The following is a 12,683-nucleotide window of genomic DNA, read 5'->3' as shown; positions in this document are numbered from 1 at the left end:
CTCTGCTGCAATGACATACAGATCTCAGATGGACTTTGAAGGGTTCCATTCTCCCAAGTCATTTGCCTTGGGATTTGGTATCAGCCTGAGAGAGCGGGAAACTCAAAAACTTGGGAATTTGCTTCCCCAGAGTTTACTCTACTCTAGAGCCCTCAGCCCTCAGCTGAGCTGAAGGAGCAGCAGCGAGTAAAGAAAATCAGACAGCAAGACCACCTAAAGCTTTTGTTTCTCATTCAAACACGCACTCCAAACGACAGCGCAGTACTGCCTGGATCATGACCACTGAATTACTGTGGCGTACCTGCAATCAGTGTCACCAAATTGGATGTGAGTCCTGCTGTCAGAGCAGCTGTGTGAAGATTAATTAGCCTGTTCTGTGACTAATTACGGACAGTAAGTCTCCAGCACTATCATTCCAGGCTCTATCCTCTGCACTCTGAAAACACCCAGCACATCTTTAGTGTCTTGTCCTGGGCTTCCACCCAGTGCTAAGCTTGAGCTACACTTAAAAATCAGGTTTTTAGGGGAGAAGAGTAAATCTGATTTTTTTCCCTTTGGCCCCAGGCTTGAATTTGCTGTCACTAAGCTACTCTTTGGAAAGGGGAGCTAGAAAAAGAAAAGACAACTTTAACGCCTAGTGACAAAGCTGTTGCAGCAGCATGGTTCCAAAATTCAGGGCTTAGTGCTGTAAAGAAATGTATATACTTTCCTGGTAACAAAAACCAGCATCAGTGGGAACACCTTCCCTCAGTAACGCTTGCTCTATTTTAAATTTATTGCTTCTTTGTCCTACATGTGGAACTTTTTTTAAAGCTGTGCTGTATGTTGGAAAGCCCCCATGCAGTGTTGCTCCATCCTGCAAACCCTCCATTAGCTCGGCTTACGGACTTCTCAAAACAGCTCCTTTCGGAGCTGAGAGGAACTTTGTCACTGGCCTTGTCTCCTGAGCGTTGAATTCGTCATGTCTAGGTTTGTGGAGCATTTGCCTTGGGCTGTCTCTTGTACAGGAGAAAGGGATAGGAGGGAGGTGAGTCATTCATTAACTCGGTAAGACGACTTCATATGATTTGTGTTCTCCTTTGGAACGTGCATTTGCGACTGATTAATCTTAATGGAGGCTCTGTGCTGAGGGGAAGATAAAGCCTCTGGAATCTCTCATGCAATAAGATAATCTTGTTCATTCCTGCTGTAGGACAGAAATTAATTTTGCACAACTCCCTGCATAGTTTACTAATACATTATTAATGTGTCATCCCCCCCAACTGTAATGCATCCTTTTGAAGACAATTAAATATACGATACAAGAGCTATTGAATGATTACTTCTTGATGTTCTTGATGGCAATAAGGGCAAATCTGTTAAGTGTAGCTTTTGTTCTAATGAGAGCTATGGGTTGAAAAGCTGGTGTTCATCTCCATTTTAAATGCCTGAAAAGTAAGAATTCCACCCATTACTTCATAGTCTGGTTTACATGGAACTTTACTCCCCCCCCAAAAATGTGTCAGAAATATATAAGTAGAAATATATCAGTCTCAGTAATGTCTCAGCTTCCGTAGAATTGTTTTACAAGGAGCCAAAAAGTAAAAGTCCCTTCCATCTTGGCAGAACTGGTAGTACTCATGAACATGAAAATTCTAAGTTGGGCAGGTAAGTTAAGCTAAACTTTTTTTTTTTTTTTTTTTAAACTAAAGCCTAATGATTTCTAGGACTATTTAAGCATCTCATCTGTACCGATACAATGGGTATGACAGCAAACGCTGATGTAGGATGAGAGCACAAACCATCAGGGCTCCCAGTAGGAGCAGAGTTTTGGGGGGGACGGACTATAAAGAGCTTCAGTGAGCTGTTCCCAGGTTTTCTTCAGGGTCCCTGCAGCTGGTGTTGGCTATTATTAAAGATTTAACTTGGAGTTGCTAGTGTGATCTGCTGAGAGAGTTCCCACGTTCTTCAGTCATACCAAGACGCCTGCTATCCTGTGTCAAGACACCATGGGTTTTCTGAACGCAGCCTTCCAGGAAGGCGCCCATCTGCCAGTGGTTATCCCACTCAGCTGAGCTCTTACCGAGATAGATACCTCATGATTTTCTGAAGGAAAACAGCATACTTCCCCAGTCCCAGAATTTTGCTAGAGTGTTTGTGTTCACTTGGAAGAAATTTGCTCTGAAGTGTGTGCTGCTTGCAGCCTTCCCCTGTATAATCCCAGGCTCACTGAGATGCCAAAGTACAGCTATCACTAGGATGCACTCGCTAATTTCTCAAAGCAATACGGAGGTTACATCTGCGCTTGGCTACTGTCAGCCAGAAGGGCATTTAATTTACTGTGATAGATGACTGGCCGGTACAAACAGGCTTAACTTTGACAGTTTCACTAAGAAGCACGAGCCGGCACACACCTCAAAGGTACGAAGGTTCAGGGAATGTTTTTAGCACTGCCAAGATGAAGGAAAAGATTCCACCGAATACAAAATTGGTGTGGATTGTACGAGCTGAGTGGGGAGTCTCTGTTCTAGGCAGTGAATTGTGCTCAGAAAATAGCCTGTTATTGTAATAGTGTGATATTATAATAGTGCAATTGTGGAAGTTTGGTGCTCATCTTTCTCCTTTTGTACTAAGCAGTACTGCAATCAAATCTTTATTAAACATTCAATATATATTTTTGACCCAAGATGGAAAATTAGAACTGTAAATTAGAAAACTGCAGATAAAATAGGATTCATTATTTTGCAGAATAGGGCTGGAGTGCTTGGGATATTACCCCGTAACAGACATTTGCTGGTTTGCCACCGCATTGGTTTGCCAGAACGTGTGCGTGGCACTGTGCAGTCCCACAGCAGCGCCAGCGCCGGTGTTTGGAACAAGCAATGACTCTGCTAGGTCACCAACAGTTAAAGAAAAAAAGAAAAAGATTAGTGAATGACAGGAAAACCGAGCATTCTGCGGGAACTTTTGGGGAGACTAACTCAAGCGTGCATTTGGGAAGAAACGTGGGCATTTAAAGAAGAGCAGACGCCCGCGAGTGCCCGCTTTGAACGCTGCAGCGCTACGTTTGGCACCATTTCGGGCTGCGGGATTTCAGACGGGAGCTTTCGGGCGGTTTCTGACTTTCACGGCTCTTTTCCCTCCTTTTTCCCCTACTGCCCTTTCCTAGCCGCCCCCGCGTCGCCCCTCGCACCCCCAGCGGTGCGGTCAGCGCGGCCCTGCAGGGCAGCACCCCTCTGCCTCGCCTCGCCCCGCTCCCCGTCGCCATGGAGGGGCGCCGCCCGCCCCCGTTTGCCCCTCTCCGCTCGCCGTCCCCGGCCCGGCGGCCCCGCCCACTCGCCCACTCCACAGCCAATCGCATCCCGCTAGCTCGCCGAGCCCGCCGCGTCGTTCACGTCAATCAGAAGGCGCACCCAACGCGGCGCGTCCCGCCCGGTGACGCACTTCGTGCGACGGCGCCCGGCCCAATGGGAGGCCGCCCCCGCAGCCCTGGCGCAGGCGCGCGGCGAGCGGCGCGTCCCCCGCGTGCGCGCGTGCCGCCGGCGGCCTCATGTCCTGGCTCTTCGGGCTGAACCGCGGCGCGGCCCCCGCGGGCGGCGGGGACGGGGCTCCGGGCGCGGCCGGCCTCTCCCTCCCGCCGGCCCCGGGCGGAGCCGGCCCCGGCAGCAGCGGAGGCGCCGGGGACCGTCAACCGCCCAAGGACAAATGGAGCAACTTCGACCCCACGGGCCTGGAGCGGGCGGCCAAGGCGGCGCGGGAGCTGGACGCGTCCCGTGCGTGAGGGGCCGGGGTTCGCGGCCGTCAGTCGGTGCCTCGCGTCCTCTCGGGTCCCGCCTTCTCGGAGCGTGTGCGCCCGCCCGCCCGGGCAGGGCTGGGGCGGCCTCGGGCTCCCGCAGCGCTCACCCGGGGCCGCTGCCCCTTGCCGGGGGCCCGGCGGCCTGTAGGGCCCCGAGGTCGGCCCTCCGGGTCGCTGCCTTCCTCCGAGCGCCTCCGCCGGGGCCTGTGAGGGGAGGGGAAGGTGCAGCAGCACCTCCTCAGCGGGGTAGACCTGTTGACCTGAGGTCACGGGTGTGCCCGAGCATCGGGCGGCAGGGAGGGCTGAACCCACGTCGTCGGAGCTGTGCGCTCGGCAGTCTCAGCTAGCGCCAGGCTGGGTTGAACAGACTGTAAGAATTGAATAGATTACAAGAAGGACATGGAGATGCTGGAGCGTGTCCAGAGAAGGGCAGCGAGGCTGGGGAAGGGTCTGGAGCACAGGTCCTATGGGGAGCGGCTGAGGGAGCTGGGGTTGTTCAGCCTGGAGAAAAGGGGGCTGAGGGGAGCCCTTTTTGTTCTCTACAGCTACCTGAAAGGAGGCTGTAGCCAGGTGGGGGTCGGTCTCTTCTCCCAAGTGACAAGCAATAGGACAAGAGAAAATGGCCTCAAGCTGCACCAGGGCAGGTTTAGGTTGGGTACTAGGAAAAACTTCTTCACCTAAAGCCCTGTCAGGCACCAGCACAGGCTGTCTAGGGCAGTGGTGGAGTCCCAATCCCTGGAGGTATTTAAAAGATGTGTAGATGTGGTGCTTGGGGACATGGTTTAGTGGTGGCCTTGGCAGTGCTGGGTTAACGGTTGGACTTGATGATCTTAAAGGTCTTTTCCAACCTAAACGATTCCATGATTCTGTGACTGAGCATTTTCTTACTTGGGAAATGACCTTTGTACTGTCGGTAACTGCTTCCCACTGTCGATTTCAGGCCATGCTAAAGATGCTCTTAGTCTTGCCCAGATGCAAGAGCAGACCTTGCAGCTGGAACAGCAAGCAAAACTTAAGGTATGTTGGAACTCGTCATTTGTTGTACAGCCAGCCCGCCTCAGGCAGCTGCCGGGATTGTGGGGGGCATGAGTCGAAGTCTCATTTTCTAGCAATCTGCAGAGGGTGCTGAGTTTTTCTTGTTGCTGTTCAGCTTCAGCAAATAATAGTTATTTGCCTTTTTTTTTAAAAAAAACCAACCAAACAAACAACCCAAACTATTTCTGGAAGGTGAAGTGCAAGCTGATTTGGCCTATTCTCAGGACATAGTTTTATGGCTTTGTTTACAACTTGCATGTCCTGCGTGGTTTTGTAACTCCTAGAATATCACCACCATTTTTAGGGAATGACAAGGGTTTTCTGTGGGGAACTGTAGAGTAGTTGGGTGGAGGACAGACTTCTGTTTCTTTTGTAAAGGAATTTGGGGATTGTTTGAGTGTTGGTTTGGGTTTTTTGTTTTGTTTTTTAGATAAATTGTATTTAATCCTGGAATGGCTAATTATGAGATTTCTTACAATCATACTTTAGCTTTCTTGTGTCATTGGTCAGCTTTGCAGGGTACCACTGATTACAGATGGATTTCTTGGAATGTGATTGTCACTAGCATTTCTCTGCAGCATGACGTATTGAGCTCGTTTGTGATCATTATCTATTTGTTTTAATAGGAGTATGAAGCTGCTATAGAACAACTGAAGAATGAGCAGATACGGGTACAAGCAGAAGAGAGACGAAAAACACTCAGTGAAGAAACAAAACAGCATCAAGCAGTAAGGGAGCGAGGGGGAAGCCAAGTGATGAGAGACCTTGTTTGTGTCCTCCTTTATGAAAAAGGCAACAATGCATTAATTGCCCCTTTGGGGGGCGGGGGAAAGGGGATCGCGGGCAGCCATAGATGTGAGGCAGTTCACAGACTGAGCCCATCTTCTACCCTGGCTTTGTAATGTTGAACTTGATTTGTAATTATATGCAGTGTTGTCATCTTGAACTTTTGTTACTTTGAATATGCAAAGGAACTGGTAGTAGCGGTTACTCTTATTGTGTGCTCTTTGAAATTTTCCTAAAGGAGCTTTCAGGGCAGTGCTGTTGAACATGCTGAGATACACTCGTTTGTGTCTAACAGCTGATGGTGTTAAAAGATTGAAGACTACTGGCTTATCAAGTATAAGTGTTAGCCTGGACAATGAAGTGTCTCTTAAGTTGCCTGGATTTCAGTCTTAAGTAACCTGCAGTCCTATTTCTTCCAAGTTTGATCTTCTAGACAGGAAAAAATGCCTTAAGAGGAGAAGTGATGCAAATCTGAGAGTTACCAGAGGCTGTGTTGTGAGCGATGTTGGTGCTTTCTGGGATGTTTTACCATGAGTTACTGAAGTGGCAATAATACTGAAATCGGGGAAATGGAAGCTAGCTTTTATGCTAGTAGCTCACATATGGTGACTTTATACTTTGAAAGCACAGGAAATTAGGGGATTGATTAATTTTAATTGATTATCTAGCTTGGGAAGGTAGCTAAAACTGCTTACTTGGCACATGTTGCTTTTATCCCTCGGAATTTGGACTTTGAACGGGGCCGGCTCAGGAAGCAGGCTTCACAGTCATCTGCTCTGTTCATGAGTTAGCTCTTGAAGTCTTGCAGTTCACAGGGCATCATTTGAAGTCGAAGCAAACTTGATCATGATTTACTTCTGAAGTGCTATGCTTTACAGCTGTTGAGGAGATAACTTGCAAGCTGTTCTGCTGTCTGTGTATTAGGAGTAGAGAATAATATCATCCCTTGTACAGCATCCTCCTTGCTGATGGATATCAGCCTTCAGACCACTTTCAGTTGAGTGTAGATGGCATGGGTTTATTTGTCAGTTGCAGTGGAAAATCGATAAGAGAAATTAATGAGGAACAAGAAAATCAATCAGAAACAGAGCTCCTCTGACAGGCAGCATATCTTGACAGTTCTATTGCTTGCAATTGCCAGTCCAGGTAATGTGTTTTAGAACATGAAAAACATGTTTTTCCCAGTAAAGTAAGTCTCCTTTTCTGGGCCAAGGAACACTTATTCTTTGGTTTTATATCTGTTATACCTTAAAATGAAGTCAGACTATATAGATTGCTCAGCATAGAGGAGTTTTTGGTGCTGGCTGAGGATGTTTTGCCCCAAACTTTGCCCTGTTTGTATTCAAACCCAGGAGTATTTTTTGTTTTGTGTGGGGTTTCTTTGTTTTGGTTTTTTTCCCCCCTGCATATTCCCAACCTCATTGCCCTCAGGACTAGCTTCTCTTTAAAATGCCTAATCTTTATATTCTGAATACTCCTTTTTTTTTTTTTCTTCCCTCTGAAGAGAGCCCAATACCAGGACAAATTGGCAAGGCAGCGCTATGATGAACAGATGCGACAGCAGGTATGATAGCTTCCTTCTCTAACCCAGCTGGGAACTGTATAGTAGCTTTCTTAAGTCAAAGCGGTGGTCTGGAGCTGTGCCCTCTCCTGCTGGCCAGATGGCTGATACAGTTGCTTTCATCTGTACTAATTGCTTGGCATCAACTGTGCTGGCCAGGCAAATCAGAGGTGAGGAATTAGGACAAAGCAGCTAGGAGCATGGGATTAAGAGTATGAATCTGGGCGATGGGGAGAGGAAGAGTGCACTTCAACCTGACCACTAGCTTCTTAAAAACATTTGTAGTACTTAAGCTTACACAAATACCTACTTGACCGAGTTCTTACAACTTTAATGCATCTTCTGCTGTCGTCTCTGCCTGTAGCAACTTGCTAATGAAGAGAATCTGCGGAAGCAGGAAGAATCTGTACAGAAGCAGGAAGCCATGAGGCGTGGTAAGCTAGTAATTTTTCTTTAGCTAGTGACAGAGTGAGCGGGCAGATGAATTCTCTGTACTGATCTGTGATGCCTTCTCCATATTGGTTGATGCTCCATTAGGGTCATGTGTTAATGTCATATTGGCAAGTAACGGCTAAGTCTGGGTGGTACTAGAACTACCAGTTGCTTCCAAGATTAGTTTTAGAAGTGACTGCACTCCTAAACGTCTGCCCTATGGTACTTGGATTTCCCAGTGAACTGTCAGCATCTCCTGATATGCAGCTGAAATTCTGGTATTTATACTGGGACAATCTAAAATAGAACCGGTTTTGAGGAGGAAAGAGAAACAAAATAGCTCCTGGCAGGGGGAATGGTTGAATCTGTGTCACCTAGTCTCCACTCTCTGTTTCCTGTAGAAGATAAAAGCTGAGTAATGACGTTTGTCTGGAACTTGCTTTGTTTCTTTGCGTTGTTGTGGAATTGCCAGAATCACTGGGTTTGCAGAACTCCAGTGGGGCTCCACTAGGGCACAAGTCTTAGAAATGTAAGGCAATTTGTGTATGACGCAATGGGATCGAAGACTGGCTTGCGCGGTACACAGGCGTGGACTGCTGTGCTGTGCCCTCCTTGCTGCCATCTAGTGTGCTCTCGGTGTTTGTATCTTTGAGGGGAGCACTGTAGCAACCACCTAACAAAGCTCAGCGGTGAAACCCTGTAGGAGGGGGTGATTTTACTCTTGTAGTATCCACCTCCTCGTGGGCACAAGGTACGACTGTCAAGGTAGCCTGTCCAGCATTCAGGTATCAAGATGGCTATCAGCTGTCAAGTAGCTGGGTGGTCCAGTCAGGATTTTTTGCAGATAGAGGGTGCTGGCTATGGAGTCCTCATTTCATCTCCCGGGTTGTTCTTAGGTTTCACATTCATTCTCCATTCACGTCAATCTTAATGTGTCTGTTGCAATTCTGTGTGTCTGAAGTAACAGAGCTTCCAAAATCCTTTTTGGGACAGCATTTTATAGGCAACTCTGTTTTGCCTCTCTTCCTTACAAGCAGTGTATGTTACGCTGTGTGTAGTTACTTGCCCAGGGTTGTCCTTCGTTGTCTGTAGCGTGTCACCCTTCGTCTCTGAAACGATGAACAGCAGCAGTGCCTAGCACTGTGGTTTTTCCCTCTGTGTTGCTTTATCCCTTACTGTCTAGCTCGTCTCTGACTAAAGTTTACCCTGAGCAATTTTTCTGGTAATGAACTTCCAGAACTGAAGCATTGATTATTGTCTTGCAGTGTGCCATCTGTAGGAGGCCACCTATTTGGTGTGTGATTTTTTTTTTTTTTTTTTTTTTTTTCTTTTTAGCTACTGTGGAGCGAGAGATGGAGCTGCGGCATAAGAATGAAATGCTGCGTGTCGAGGCGGAGGCAAGAGCCCGTGCCAAGGCTGAGCGGGAGAACGCAGACATCATTCGGGAGCAGATCCGCTTAAAAGCTGCTGAACATCGCCAAACAGTGTTAGAGTCCCTCAAGTACGTGCGAGCCGGGAGAAGGGCACGGGTTGCCTTGCTGCTTTTGCAGATTTCTCCCATTATGTAGGAAACCTTGCTGGTTATTCCTCTAAGCTCTGAGGAATATCAAAAGTTAGTTTGTACACTCTTGTACTCTGAACAATAGGAATTATATTAAAGGGAACCCTCTCTTTCACTTCTCTTGCTACATTGTCATCTGAATGTGAACCAAAGAGACTATTGATAAAGTCGTGAATTTTATACAATGTTTCTAACAGATTACTTCAAGCCTTATTTGCTAAGATTGAGACTCAGTTACTCTGAAAATTCTCAGAGTTCTTTCAGTTTCTGAACATATGCCATAAAGGTATAAAGCAGTCTGTCTCCAAAGGGGTGGGCATTTAGTTCTGTAATTTGTTAATTTTAGGTCCTTTAAGATTTTGAATAAAAAAAGCTTTAGAATTAAATACCTTTTATACAGTTTGGCATCAGTAATGTGTTGAAGAAAGAAATTTGTATCATCTTAATGCCAAATGTTTTTCTCCATTTAATCCCAATCAGGTGTAGATATTAGATGCTTATAAATGTATTTGCCGTGCTTGTTCATGTTTCAGTTCCCGCGTGAGCCCTCAGGTAGCTTTGGCTGGTTCTGAAGATCATTATAGACTATAAAGTTGCCTTGTAAATTGTTTCAATTCAGTCTTTGAAATCCCTTTCTCTTCTCCTGCTTGCCTTGCTGTTTGCTTACCACAGGACAGCTGGGATGCTCTTCGGGGAAGGATTCCGTGCTTTTGTAACAGACTGGGATAAAGTTACGGCCACGGTAAGATTGTGACATGTATCGATAACTTCCAGAGAAGTCTGTCTGTAAATGTGTGTTAAACTTTAACTCCTTGCTCTGATATGTTTATAAACTGTAAACCGTGGCGGGAATTTGCTGCTCACCTACTGCTTTCTGCAGTCCTCATTAAGGAGAGATACTGTGCTTCAGATTTTTATTCAAATTAATTCTCATCTTCTCTGTATAGATAATTCGTTTCTCATTGGTCACAAAAGTTCTGGCTTTGATGATCAACAGCATATAATTGTCTTTGGAGGCACCATCACCTTCACGAACGTGTTTCCTGAAAGTTTGCCAGCTATTACAAGTAATAGATGTGGATTCTGTGAAAAAAAGTAGATGAGTCTTTTCCACAGATTAGGTTTTTTCACACTTCGTTCTAGAATTTGCTGTCTTCTATATATGTAGGGGAGTAGGGGGTTTATCTAATAGCCAATTAGAGATAACTGGACTTTTTCTTTGAGATGTTGAATGCAGTTTTTGTGATTGACTAGGCTCTGAGCTGACAAGTTTCATTCAGGTTTTTAATGATTGATGTTCATTGTACTTTCATGATGCATGAACACCTATAAATGTTTATAGGTGAACAGAGCATTATGAAGTGTTTAACGCTGCTGTTACAGGACGACTTTGCCAGCGGTGGTTTTTGGGAACCGGGATCTAATCCCTGTTTCCCCCCACCCCGATGTCTTTTGCATGTTTGCAGTTAAACTACAAACTGGAAATGTCTTTTTAGGAATACTAGGGAAATTGTATTGGAGGAGTGTAATAGCTGATCTGGTGGACACAAAAGGGGTGTGTTCCCTCTAAACCAGTGGTCTCAAAAATTTTTTGAACGCGTACCCCTTAAAGTAAAAAATTTCTGAGAACGCTCCCTCAGAAAATAGTAAGCGATGCATCATGAAAGTTTGTTTTGTTTTTAAATTATAATATTAAGGTACATGATTTTAAGGCCACAGAGGGTAGTTCTTCAGTATTCCCCTTTTGCCTGCATTCTGTCTCTGAGCTGCAATTTCTTCCCACCAAGTTCGCTGCCTGCTACTCTCATCCCAGGTGGATAGCAGGCTGTCGGCTCTCTGTGATCAGGGTGTCTGAGGGTACCATTTTCATCTATAAAGGAGCACTCCTAGTCTCTGGGGCTTCAAGACCTTGCAGGACATGATCTAAAAGTTAATTTGCTCCTTATCTCACAACTTTATGTCTAATTTTGATGTAGCCTAGAGAGCACTTAGAGAACTGTTACGTGTGCTAAATAAGTTGATTAAAAGCTGGACCAACATCTTTTCACAGGGCAAAAGAGCATGGCTGTGGCTTCTTATGGACATAAAGTTGTTTCTCAGTGTACTACTTAAAACAAAACTTTACAGTGAAAATGTATTTTTAGTAGCATGGCTTGTTAAAGTGGACATTTTGCTTTAAGTCAGTCACCACCATCTGCTCCACCCTCCAGTTTTATGCACACAGGCTGATACAAAGGACATTTTGCCGGAGTACACTGGGGAGAACAGGACATGCTTTTAGTGGATCCTTTTGTAGTCTGTAGGCTGTACCTGGAATGCCTGCAGTGTTCAGAGCTGTTTGTAGACTAGTGCTTGGTGCTTTTTAGCTGCATATTCTCTTGACCCAGATACCAGTTTCCTGCATTATGGTCATTTTTGTTTCTGACAAACTCTTGTCTTGTGAATTTGGGACATCTAGCTTAAAAAAAAAAAAGTATATTTTTGGAGAGGAGGTAATACAGCTGGAACTCATGTTTTCTGTTGCTTTGAAAAGTGACTATAAGGTAAGAATTAGCCAGTTATTTTAGGGTTCCACTAGATTAGCCCTGGATTTTCAGCTCTTCCTGCCAACTGTAAGGGCTGCTCTTTTCCTACCTCTTCCCATCCAAGCAGAACCCCAAAGGTTCTGCTCAAAGCTTTTTGGGTTTGTTCAGTTTTTTTGTGGAATTCACTTTGCTTATCAGTCAGAGATTCATTCCTTTGCTAGATACTTCATGATAAACAGATAGGCACTGTAATCAGACTGATTTGTGGCACTGGCCTAGTAATTGGGTTCTTCTGTGAATGTGAGAGTCGAGTGATTTTCCTGTTTTGATACATAGCTGTCGGACTTAAAGCTGTATTTCCCTGTATCTTGTACCATGAATGTCAGTGAAGTCCAAAAGTCTGAAATACTTACCTCTGCCTGGATGGATCTGATGTATCAACCTGTAATTTTGCTTAGTACTGGATGTTGCTAAAGCAGATGGTGTAAGAATGCATGAGATTGTTTGTCATGGAACCTTGTTTTTAGAGGGAGGCTGCTAAAAATGGAGTCTCTTTTGTGTTCTGAAGTCCCTGTAAACTGAGATTAATCAGGTGTGGAGGTAGTCTTATTCCTTGTATCTTGGAACTCACAGTTCTGAACCGTTCATGTTTCCATCCAGAGCAAAGGTGATGTCCCACATTTAAGCAGAGTGAAACTAAACAGGTGGTGTCTCATGGTTTGTTGAACAATGCCAACCGTGTTGTCCTTGAGGCTTTTGACCTTGTTCTGTACTTGTAGTAAAAGTCTGCTTACTTTAAAAGCAATTGCTGCAGCTTGCTCTTTTGTCTATCTGGGCTTGCTCTGATATGAATTATTGGCATCTAGCTGTGAGCTGAACACGACTGATTACTTGCACTCAGAACTGCGTGGAACAGTTGGCCTCTTCCCAAACACCTCTCAGTTTGAACGTAATGCCCCTTGTTGCCTTGGATTTTCAGGTGAATAGGGCTTTTGGTAAATCAACTGG

The 12,683-nt window shown here is 45.5% G+C and overlaps 1 protein-coding gene across 2 annotated transcripts in view; it reads left to right on the top strand.

Moving 5' to 3' along the window:
* The first annotated feature begins 3,587 nt into the window (after positions 1-3,587).
* ATAD3A (ATPase family AAA domain containing 3A) overlaps positions 3,588-12,683 on the top strand; it is a 30,679-nt gene continuing 21,583 nt past the window's right edge. The window contains exons 1-7 of one of the 2 annotated variants that reach the window (XM_082329126.1): positions 3,588-3,752; positions 4,716-4,792; positions 5,437-5,538; positions 7,101-7,160; positions 7,522-7,591; positions 8,925-9,090; positions 9,823-9,892. In XM_082329126.1, the coding sequence (XP_082185252.1) occupies positions 4,748-4,792; positions 5,437-5,538; positions 7,101-7,160; positions 7,522-7,591; positions 8,925-9,090; positions 9,823-9,892 (513 nt within the window). In that variant the 5' untranslated portion in view covers positions 3,588-3,752; positions 4,716-4,747. The remainder of the gene's footprint in view (positions 3,753-4,715; positions 4,793-5,436; positions 5,539-7,100; positions 7,161-7,521; positions 7,592-8,924; positions 9,091-9,822; positions 9,893-12,683) is intronic. The other variant, XM_082329127.1, reaches the window with a different exon arrangement.

Source organism: Platalea leucorodia (genome assembly GCF_965183815.1).
Source record: "Platalea leucorodia genome assembly, chromosome: 17".
Taxonomy (NCBI): Eukaryota; Metazoa; Chordata; class Aves; order Pelecaniformes; family Threskiornithidae; genus Platalea; species Platalea leucorodia.
The sequence above is the reverse complement of the archived record's forward strand: the minus strand, read 5'-3'. Positions and strand labels throughout refer to the sequence as shown.